General features: G+C 39.8%; 1 protein-coding gene across 1 annotated transcript in view; it reads left to right on the forward strand.

Moving 5' to 3' along the window:
- GAN (gigaxonin) overlaps window positions 1–12382 on the forward strand; it is a 63234-nt gene that overhangs the window by 18814 nt on the left and 32038 nt on the right. Inside the window, exon 2 of the mRNA XM_081031058.1 lies at window positions 11701–11815. Coding sequence (XP_080887184.1) covers window positions 11701–11815 — 115 coding nt within the window. The remainder of the gene's footprint in view (window positions 1–11700; window positions 11816–12382) is intronic.

The raw sequence follows: 12382 nt of genomic DNA on the forward strand, positions 1-12382 counted from the left end.
AACACAGTAGTTATATCTATACTATACTGTAGTCTAGTAAGTGTGCAATAGCTTACGTGTAAAAAAATAATGTACATGAGTTAATTAAAAAATACTTTACTGCTAAAATATACTAACCATCATCTGAGCCTTGAGCAAATTGTAATCTTTTTGCTGGTGGAGGGTCTTACCTTCAGTTTGCAAGAAAGCACAATGAGAAGTACAGTGAAATGAAGCATACCTGTATTCCATTCCTCATTAACTGTCACTCATTATTTACTGTCCACATACACTTTGTAACTCCAGCATTCCTTCTGTTATTTGTTAGTTGTACTCCTAAATTTTAGGCTTAAGCAGCTGGGTAGCAAATAATACCATTTTCTAAGAAGGGGACAGCTGGGAGAGGAGTAGGCTTTTCCCAGGCTGGGAAAAAAGATTTATTGTGGAACATAACAGACACTAGATCACAGAACAATGCTAGAAGCTTCAAAGAAGTGGGTTGAAATCCAAACGCCTAGAAATGACTGCAGCATTTCATTTTGCTGACATGAAGCCCATGGTCAGAAGTAATAGTTTGTCAGTTACTCAAGGATGGGGACCACCAACTAGTTGAAATCTAATATCTGAGTCTAAACCTAGTACTTAATTCTGTGTCTGGAACAGTAAAGGGACTGACTAGCTGTATAAAACAGTCATTTTTCTGACACTACAGTTTTTGTTGGTTTGGTCACACTTTATCTTTCCCTCCAGGGATTTGTGTTTCTGCCAGGTATAATTAACGTCACTTGTAGTTGTGCATATCCTCAGTCCCTGTGATATTGTGTGTTCTCTCTCTCTCTCTCTCGCTCTCTCTCTCTTTCTCTTTCGGTTCCTTGAGTTGTTACCCTGCTTAAGATGTAATTCATACTTTCCATGTTCTCTTTTCAGAAAACACTGTCTTCCCTCAGTTAAATTTCCCCTTTGTTCAAATCACATGACTGTCGAAGGCATACACTTTCTGTTCTCATATTTCTGTCAGATAGCGATGTATTTGGAGATGGTTACTAAGAGCAGATCAAAATGTGAAGTGCTGTATTTCATCTTCCGGGTGGCTGAGTGATATCTGGGGGAAATGGCAGGCTTTTTATGACCACTCTTGTGGTGCATAGTCGGGGGGCCCGGGGGTTGTCAGGGAAGGGTAGGGCTGTGGCCTCTTCAGAGTAGACTCTGCATCCTCTGCACGGGGTTGGTTGGTGGGATGACACCTGAACAGTAACTGCTTGGTTTTCCAAAAACCTTTCCTAATCTCATTTCCCCATCACTTGGTCACTCTTAATTTTCCCACGCAGTGCACTGGTGATGGTGACAAGAAGGCAAAGAAGTAAAGGGAGATGGCGCACTAGACAGTTAGGCTTGTTCACAAACTGTAAACCTCCTGGACAACCAGCCTTAGAGTCCAGTTTACAGCTGGCCTCAGCACGAAGGTCGAGTAGTGCACCGTGGACGTTAGCTTTGCGGTGGTAGAGAATTTGACAGTCAGTTTTGGAACTGCTGACTAGACCACAGCCTCTGGATTGGGTACCAGGGAAAGCATCACCTCCTCAGTGTGGACAGACGAGCGAGATGCGGAGCAGGAAAGCTCGCAACTGTTTAGCTGGCTAATAATGCCATTTCTAGCTGTTGTGCACATTTTACTTCAGGGCCACTTTGTTTCAGTAACTGACACAAATTATTAAAACTGCAGCATTAAAATCGAACCGTTCCCCAACCTGGCTGTGTGCTGTTATCAAGTCCATATTTATCAAGTGCTCATAAAGTGTGTCAGGCACTTTATGAGGTATGAAAACAGCAGTAAACAAAGCAAAGTTCCTGTTTTCATGGATGTTGTCATTAAAAAATGTGGTTTATTAGACGGTGATAATGAAGAAGAATAAAGCAGGAAACGGATGGGGTGTTACTTTAGATAGAGTGCTACCTGGGCTGCTCGCTAGAGGTGTTATTGGAGTGGAGACCTAAAGTCAGTCACGGCCACTAGTCTTGGACCTGACGTAGTTGGTATGGGGTGGGACCCAGGGATCTGCTTTTCTATAAAAGCTCTCCAGAAGATTCTGGAAAGCCAGGTTGGGGAGCTGCTCTTAAAAACCACTTAACTTATGAGTCGTTCCAGGATCTTGTGAGGAAAATGTTTTGATGGTAAATAAGTGAAAACCGTAATCTCTCTAGGTAAAAAGAATTGGAGGCAGAGAGAAATGAAGAGAGGGAAATTAAAGGAACTAATGAAGGAAAAGAATAGTATTTAGCCTCCATTAGAATGCCACTCTCGTAATCCAGTTCAACTCCTAGAGGCAAAAGGAGGAATGTGACCCCAGTTCTAGTTTTTCTTCACCACCTGCTGCTCTAAGTGGACCATGGTGGGCAGGTGACAGTCCAGGATGGGCCACGCAGCATCGTACCTGTGCCTTCTGGTTTCTGCTCCTCACTGCTCCCCACTTTACTTGGCCCTGTAGGAGGAGTGCCTCCACGGTTAGTTAGCCTGTAGGTCACGATGCTGTGGGAGGGGAGCTCGTCTGGAAGTCAGTCGGTGGCACCTGGTTCAGAGCGCACCGCATGCCTGGGAGCTGCCTTGGGCTCCCTTTGGGACCCCTGGTCTTGTCTCAGACTTCCATGTAAATGCTGTTCCATGTAGATGGAATTCTTGAGTGGCAGAGACAGTCTGATAGCCAGGGTCCTGACTTCCCACTCACAGAAAAGCAGGCCATAAACCGCCTGGTCCTGAGAGCATGCCATCTGTCCATGGAAATATTACCTGTAAAGTTTTATTTCATTAAGTTGAATGAAGACTGAAAAATATATTTTTAAAAATAGACTATGTTTTGGGAGCAGTTTTAGGTTCACAGCAAAATTGAAAGGAAGGTACCTGGATTTCCCGTGTACCCTTGTCCCCACATGGGCACAGCCTCCACATTCTCAACACCCCGCCAAAGGGATGCCTTTGGTACAGGTGGCACCTACACGCACACGTCACTGTCACCCAAAGTCCATAGTTTACATTAGGGTTCGCTCTTGGTGCTGTGCATTTGGTGGGTTTGGACACATGTATCCACCATTGTATCATACAGATTAGTTGCACTGCCCTAAAAATCCTCTGACTTGAAAATCCATTTTTGAGGTGTTTTTTGGAGCTGATGAAGACTAGCAAGGAGGGGTCGGGGCAGCACCTGTAATGTATACTTCCCACAGGAACGTGGATGATTCGTTTGGCCTGCGTGGGCAAATGAAGTTGTGAGCCCCAGCCCCTCTGCACGTATCCCAGAGAGCCTGCTCTCAGTAGCTACACAGTTTGAGGCCATATGAGTAATGCCATGAATCACCCCAGAATGTCGTAAATCTTGACTTCTTGAACATTACATTCTCTTGCTTTCCACTTGAATATGTTTCATTGCTTTTATTGGAGACAAGCTTTTGCATCATAGGGGAAGAAAAGTCACTTAGACTTATTCTCTGTCACTGTTAAATCACATCCTATTCAGTAGTGGCTAACATGATTCTTGGAAGAGGACGACCAGGCCTGGTTACCTGGGTTGTTGGTACGGCATTGAGACACGTTGAACTTTTTCAGCAATTGGTAGCCAATAGGAAGAGGACTGTATGTATAACCAACAGAGTGCTTTGGCTCCGTTACACTTCTTTAAAAGTTGTAGACCTCTGCAGCCATAAAGAAGAAAGAAATCTTATCATTTGCAGCAACATGGATGGATCTAGAGAACATTATGTTAAGTGAAATAAGTCAGAAAGAGAAAGACAAGTACCATATGATCTCACTTATATATGGAATCTAAAGAAAAGACTATGTGAATGAACTAATCAGAAACAGTTTTGGGGACACAAAGAAAAAACCGAGAGTTGTTAGATGGGTAGGGGCGGGGGGTTGGGGATAAAGGGAAAGGTGAAGGGATTTGGAAGCAGCTGGTAACCACAAGATGGCCTCAGGGTTTTTTTGAAAATTAATTTGGGGAAGGTATTCAATAATGTTGTAAAGATTTTGTTGGGTATCCGATGGACATGCGTCCTATTTGGGAGACCACCTCAGGGATACTGTGGATACCTGATCATGGCATTGTACACCAGAAGCTAAACATTAATGAATGCCAACTATAATTTTATATATATAATGTGATGGTTCAGTGTGAGGTCGGAGGGATAGTGGATGGGGGGCGGGGGGTTCACAGTGTGAGGGATATAAATGATGAACGTCTAAGTATTACCTCGTCTTGTACACCTGAAACTAATAAAAAAAAAAAAAGTTGTAGACCTCTTTCATGGGTATAAAACTTTGAATAATACCAGTGTCTGTATTAGCTAATAGCCAACCACTTTTCTCTTCTGAAACCTCTTTTTAGTGTTGTCGGGAAAAAGAAAAATTGATTTTGTTTTACTTCTATTCAACATTAATAGAACAGAAAATAAGTGCTTGCCCAGAGGATGAGTGATTGAAGGAAAAATAAAGTTATACTGCACGACCCACAGAAGGCATATTATAAATCCTGGATAACTGATTGAGATGGCTGGACTTCATCCTCTAGGTCTCGGTCTGTCTCCAGAGCTGATTCTTTGCACTAGGTCTGTGTGGCCTGTTTCAGCAGGTTAGTCCAGAAATGGTCAGGGACGGAAGCGCTGTCGAATCACCTCATTTAACCTCTTCTCTTTACAAATGGGAAAACAAGGGCGGAGAGGGGGAAAGTCTTGCCCTAGAAACAGAAACTGGGGAAGAATGTGACAGGCAACGATATTTATATCTGAATACCTGAGGCCAGTTTTATCATACTCCCAATTATTTCTAGTTTTTTCAGAGTGTTAGGAAATTCTCAAAGTGTGGTATGTTAAGACTGCTGCATTTTCTAGGAGAAAGTTTGTAAACTGACATTACATAATTAAAAAAACAAAAACAAACATATTGTGACTTCAGTAAATTTACACATGACCCTGTTGCTTCTGAGGGCAGAGCTGGAAAGCACAGAAAAGAACTGTTGATTTACCTCCATATGGTAAATCATATGGGCTAACTTTACATATGGGCTAACTTTCGAAACAAAACTACCAGTTATTAACCCTTTAGCTTAGTTTTTCTAAATATAAATTTATTAACTCATTCAGTTCATTGAATTCTTAGTTATGTGTGGCAGAGGAGATAAAAATGATGTGGAAGATGAGAAAATTATCAATAAAAAAGGGAAGCTATGGAGAAAATGTCTCCTTGTCAGAGGAGTGACAAGGATTATGGTATAAAAATTAAGGTATTTACTGAAGGAAACAAATGTGTAACAGAATAGAACAAAAACTAAAGGTATATAGAGATTTAGTTTGGGGAGTAGGGGGAAAAAATGAAGAGAAAGGGAAGCTAAAACAAGTTCATGAGGTTACTAAATGAGAAAGGGATGGTGACTATCTAAGAAATGAAAGAAGGAAGTGACTGAATGACAAATGGTGTGAAGCAAGATTATTTCACAGTAGGTTTGAGTGATTCTTACTACGTAAGATTGGAAAAACCAACTTTCACTATGTTCTTGACAGACAGATGGTCATCCAGTGCACTGAGATGTCATCTGTAGGCTGGTGATAGTCTGTGAATTGTCACCTGTCCATGATACTGTATCAAGCGTAAGAGTTTAGAAATTCTGGTAGCAATTTGACAGAGTAATTTTATGTCTGTTGAATCATATGATAAAATAATTAGAGCCTGTATTTTATGTCTGTTTAATTTCATTTTTCTAATAATTTATTTTTATTGTGGTATAATAGACATATAACATTATATTAGTTTCTGGTGTGCAAGATGGTGATTTGATATTTGTAATATTGTGAAATGATTACCACAATAAGTCTAGTTAACATCGGTCACCATACATAGTTAATTTTTTTTTTTTTTATTGTGATGAGAACTTTTAAGATCTACTCTCTTAGCAACTTTCAAAATATTCATTTGGGATGGATGGGAAATACAAAAACACACCATGGATAATTAGCGAAGCATCAATTAACCCCTTGCTACTCAGAATGGTCTGTAGACCGGCAATATGCATTGCCTGAGAGCTTGTTACAAATGTAGACACTCCGGCCCCAGCCACAGACCTTCTGAATAGCAACCTGCATTTGACAAGATCCTCAGGGGACTCAATAAAGTTTGAGAAGCCCCATGCTTCAATCCTTTCAGTGTTGGACGGATGAAATTATTAGAAAGCTCTTCCTCAGACTGATTCCAGTTCTGCTTCGCTGTACCTGAGGTCATGCAGGAAAAAACGTCTCATGTGACAGCACTTCAGATAGTTAAAGGCCACCATCAATTCAAAAACATATTTTACAAATGATTATTGAACTTTTATTCTTTGTAAACTGCTGGGCTAGGTTGTGGGGTTATAGTGATAAAGAGGGCTCCGGCCTCAAGGAACTTAAAGTTTAGTAAAGGAGATAGCAAAGGGGATATTTATATAAATACTACAATAAAAATGATGAACTCATAATATCAAGTGCTGGGGATATTTTTAGCTAGAAAATTATTTTTACCTGTATGAAGGTGAGGGTGGAGGTCCATCCTATGGCAGGAGGGAGTGATACAGAAAACCTTTTTGTGGAACTAGTATTTTAATTACAGTTGACCCTGAACAACACGGGTTTGAACTGCATGAGTCCACTTACACATGGATTTATTTCAGTAAATATATACAGTATTATAAATGTATTTTCTCTTCCTTATGATTTTCTTAATAACATTTTCTTTTCCCTAGCTCACTTTATTGTAAGAATACTGTATGTAATACATATACAAAATGCGTGTTAATTGACTATGTTTTCAATAAGGCTTTGGCTATTAGTAGTTAAGTTTTTAGGGAATCAGAAGTTGTACGCTGATTTTCAAGTGTGCTGGGGGGTCGGTACTCCCAATCCCCCTGCACTGTTCAAGGGTCAACTGTAGCCTTTAGAAGATGGGTAGGAATTGGATGTGCACAAATGGTATTGGGGGGAGGTCAAAAGCAGGATAGGAAAATGAGAAGGTTTGAGGGCAGGTGTAAAAGGGTCTGAATTTAAACCATAATTAATATAAAGTTTTGTAATTTACCGTCAGATGTTTAGAGACTTTGTACAGTAATTTATTTTTTATGGGCTTTGAAAACAATCTGGTTTCATAGAAGTCTGAAATGGTCAGTGCTCGTATTAAAAGGAGTCTTTTTTCTGTCCTTTTAGCCATGAATCTGCCTCCCACTGAGAGAAAACTGTACTCTTTAAAAGGGACCCTTTTCCTTGTAAAAACGTATGACAGTATAGTTGTCTTTTAAAAAAAACACCACAAACACAAAAAACCAATCCAGTCACATCGTTCAAAAATGAAACAGGGCAACGAGGAGCAGTCTCCTTGTAAACAGTCCCCTTACCGCATCGGCCCAGTCCCCCTCCCACCAGCAGCCACAGCCCACCCGCAGGCACAGCCCCTCTCGCTGAACATGAATTACTTTATAAATAAGAACAACTGATTCTAGGTTGAGCCTCCTCTGAACATATTTTGGAGCCACTGTCTTTAAATTGGATAGCCACTCTCAGTTGAAGTCTAGTCAGAAAGAAACCACACTTGAACAAGGAAAGTTTAATATAAAGAATGAATTATGACAGGAGATTGGAGTAATGAGGGATTGTCTAATAAGAAGTAAAGAAAACTTTTTAAAAAATATAGAAATAGCTGATATAAGAAGCAGCCTCCACCACCAGGGCTGAGGTCCAGCCATTACTGGACAGGGCACAGCCCTAGCTCACTGCATGGCAGAGAAGTCATACTGGTGGGACTGGCTTGAAAACAGCCCTCTGGAACTTGCCAGAACTTTGTCCTCTACGGTGCCTGGGAGAGCTGTTCATGAGGAGGTGTCTCACCAGAAACTCTCTACTACAAAACTGCTTCAAAGAGATTTTGGGGGAGGTGGGGGTGCTGCAGGGTGCTGCTGGCAGGTGTGCATTGCAGGAGCCTGAAACTGAAAAGCAGGCTGCATTGTAGGAGCCTACCAAGCTGCTATACAAGAACTAGGAAGCAAAACTCTTTCCTCTTTCAGTGTCTTTCCAGTGCCCTCTACTGAAAAGCTTAACATTGGAAACTTATTTAAAAGGCTCACATCCATTTTCACAGAGCATGCAAAAAGGGTGAATTTGGATATGACAGTCGATATGTTGATAACCAGCCCAGTGACTAAAAAATACAAATAGTCATGACATTCCAAGTGAAGCACTACTGGAAGATATATCTGCTGCCAAAATAGTATATGATGCATTTCAGAGCCAAATATTAATGTTTTCAGCATTATTCTTGCCACTTATATTATTTTTCTCTCTTGATTAAAAATTGACTGAAAAATTTTTTCACTTTTTTTTTTTTTTAATTTTTTCACTTTTAATGAAAGTGTCAGGCATATAGATAAACCTAGGGTGTAGCAACAAGAAATGAAATACCCTATTAGTGAAACTATTAGTTCAGTAGAAACTGTAAAGGCAGGAATAGTAGATATGAAATATAGGGAGGAAACAAAGTTGTCTGAGTATCTTCCCTAACCTTCAGATCATCATATATTCTATCAATTTCATATTAGAGCTCTACCAAGGCCTCCTACTGGCACCAGAATGGTCTGGCTTCCTCCTCCTGGTACATAGCTATTATACTAGGACTATCCTTCACCATTCCCTGCATTCACTTCACTTCTTTCCTGTGTTGGATCATGTCTTTTTAGTATCCAAGATCTTTATTGATGTACTGCCTTGTTTGTTGGGGCACATTTTCCAACATCATTCTGAGAAAGGTTTCATGGGGGATAAATTTTGTTGAGACCGTGCATAGCTGAAAATGTCTCTTAGCCTGACGTTTGATTGGTAGTTTGGCTGGTTATAAAAATCTAAGTTGGAAATTCTTTTCTTCAGAATTCTGAAATGATTTCCCCTTTGCTATTTAACTTCAGTTTAGAAGTCTGAAGCCATTCTGATTCCTATTTTTTTCTGTGTAACCTTTTTTTCTTCCCAGAAACTTATAAGATTTTTTCTGTTTCCAGTATTGTGAAGTATGTACCTCGAAAAGGGGTTATTTCATCCATTATGAACACTTACTTGATAATAGTCTCCTTTTTTGTGGGGGGCATCCCTATTTTTCAGATGTTCAAACTTCTGGACTGATCTGCCAGTTATTTTTTAGCTTGTCCTCCTCTTTTCTATCTTCGTCTATTTGCTGTCTTTTCTGGGAGATTTCTATAACTTTTTATTTTGACATTACATTAAAAAAATTTTTTTGTAGCCCTTAAAATTTTTTTGTTGTTGTTCTCTGAATGTCCCTTTTTATTGAATCCTATTGTTGTTTCATGAGCACCATATCCTCTTTTCTCTCTGGGAATATTAATGAAAGGTTTTCTTTTTTCCTTGACTTTTCATCTTGCATAATCTTTACTATCTCCCAAGTTGCCTTTGTTTTTTTTTCCTGTTGGTTTTGGATTCTGTCATTCTTTCTCAGACATCTGTTGAATCCTGTTTGCTCAGTTTTAATAGTGGGGTCTACTGCAGAGTTTCTTCACCAGGATGCCAAAAAATGTGTTAAAGGTGTGTGAAGATGATGGTATCAGCTCTCAGAGTGGTTGAGCAGCATCTGGGGAGGCTGGGGTCCCCTGTCCACCCCTGGCCTCCACACAGCCTCATCTGTTTACCCCAGAAAAGATTACATTTTCTATGTATGGTGTGAAATGAAGAAGCTTCAGAAGTGCTGTTCCGAACTGTATTGGGAGCTCAGACCCTGTAGGTTAGGCTTATTGACTGTGGGTTTCACTGTTGTATGTTCAAGCTGGGTCATTTCCTTGGGGCATACCTATATCCATATCTTTAGGTCCTTTCTTTTGGGCTCATCAAATCCTCCAGAAGAGTCTTCCAGTTTTTTGTCTGGAGGCTATACGTCTGGCTTTCAGCATCTTAAGAGCAGAATTGAGAAAAAAGACTGATGGTCTCAACGTTCAGTATGTAAAGACTCTCTTAACTCTCAGTTTTTGGTACAGTACACCCACCCTCATATGTGCATGATATGCCCCTGTTGAAGACCCACCCTCAGTTTTTACTCTTAAGAATGTAAATCACTTACCTTCTACTAGAGCTGGGGAGAGCCTTAATAAACTGTGCAGGAGAATTGTGTATATATGTGCAGGAAGGATCTGGAAATCCAACTGTTTCTTAAGACTTCGTCAGTCCATTCTTTTGCTTTTAGCTCATCTTTTCCCTTTCATTCCACAGATTTCCCCACACTACCAATTCCGATCCTTTGGAGGTCTTAAATGCAGTTTAGGCTGTCTTAGCTTGCCTCACTGCTAAATTAGGAATATCTTTTAGACCTTGAGTAAGATACCAAAACAAGACACAGAAAGCATTGACCATGAAAAATTACTCTTCAACTTGTTCGTCACCTTTCAAATGTGGCAAGTCTACCAAGGATTAATATGAAGAATATAATAAAGAATCCTCCGCCTGAATATGAGGAGGACATTGAACTGAATAAAAAAGTGAACAAGAGACTTGAAGTGAACATGTGTGTTTCACAGAAGAGAAAACACATGTGGCCCAAACATATGAAGAGATACTCAGCACCTGGATCATGAGGGAAATGCAGATTGCAACACAGCAAGAGCCCATATTTCACTCATTGGGGTGGCAGAACTTGGGAGGTGTGACAGATTCTAATGTCGTGGAGTTTGTGGATCCACAGATTCTCTTCCACGTGCCAGATGACAGTAAACTACTCCAACTACTTTGGAGAGTAATTTAGTAGCATTTCATACTTTGGAGAATAAATGAGCATCATTCTTCTCATGTACTCCCAGGGCTACAACCGAGGGGGATTTGTGTTGCGTAGTACTAAAGGAGACATAGGCAAGAATAGTCATAGCAATGCTGTTCACAGTACCGAAAACCTGGAAAAGGTCCAGAGGTCCATCAACAGGAAAGTGGACTAATGTATAGCAGAAAGAACTAGTGTGACAGGCAGCAATATGAATGACTCTTAGCAATATAATATTAAATGAAAAGAGTTAGTCCCAAAAGATTATAGTCAGCATGAAAGTCTTTATACAATTAAAAACAACTTAGAATTATATATGTATTTACTTATATATTATACATTTCTGTATGTTATAATGTATTATATAGATATAATAACTTTTTACATATTGTACATTTAGTGGATACAATAATAAAGAAAGCAAGGGAAACTTGAACATAGGATTTGGGATAATGGTTACTTCAGATGGAGGCAGCAATGGAATGGATTCCTGGGGAGGACTATAAGTTAGAAGCAGGTTATTGTCAAGGTCCTAGCTTTTGTTTTGGATGGTAGGTTTGGGGGCGTCCTTAATTACATTACTAAAAATAATGACATAATCGATGAAAAAAAAATAAGCCTAAAGGCCTAGGGTTTTTCAAGGTGAAGTAGAGATCTTTGCTCACATGGATCTTAGTTCTTTGGTGGTCTGTTTTGATTTATTTTTTACGAAGTAGCATTTCTGAATTCTGGAACAAATGTTTAATAGTTCAAAGTTATAAAAAATACATTGATCTGAAGTTAAGTTGAATTTTCTAGGTGGGGTTCATATACTGATAAGTATATACTTTATAGAATATTTAGTACATAAATATTCATACCTATTTCTGTTCTTTCATAGAAATTTTACATTTTTTTCCCTTTCTTAGGACAAAGTTAAACTATAATCCTCCAAAAGATGATGGATCAACCTATAAGATTGAACTTGAAGGGATATCGGTAATGGTTATGAGAGAGATCCTGGATTACATCTTCAGTGGGCAGGTATGATGAGACACAAAGGAAGGAAGACTCAGTAGAGGCTTCTCAAGCTCAGGGTGAGGGTCTCCTATCATCCATTCTATGACCACGTAACACTTCATTTTCATCTTCTGTCAGTGTGCTTGACTAGAATCTCCTATGCTAATGGCACCCAAATCTGTTCTTCCGATGCGCTGCTCTTTACGGAAAGGCAGACTAAGGAAAATCTTACCCAATCCCACTGTTTGACTTTACCATCTTGAGTTTCACCTTCCAGTATGAGATATGAAGAATATGGGATGCTTCCTTCTCTGCCGTCTTATTTTTAAATGTGAATTCCAGTCTTGCTTTGTACTCACACTATTGGGGAACTCATTTTGTCTCTGTAGTATGGAAATGGGATCTTCCTTGTGCTGTGGGGATTGTTTTGTAGACATGAGGAGTTCCAGAATCACCCAAATGACAGGCATCTGCGTTGTATCACGATGCCTTAGCAGGACCAACATCCCTGTACCATCTCCATTCTTCCTTTCTGATTTCCCTTTGCTCCTACTACCCATTTATATTTCTGAGGATTTAATGAAACCCAGG

Source organism: Rhinolophus hipposideros (genome assembly GCF_964194185.1).
Source record: "Rhinolophus hipposideros genome assembly, chromosome: 21".
Classification (NCBI taxonomy): domain Eukaryota; kingdom Metazoa; phylum Chordata; class Mammalia; order Chiroptera; family Rhinolophidae; genus Rhinolophus; species Rhinolophus hipposideros.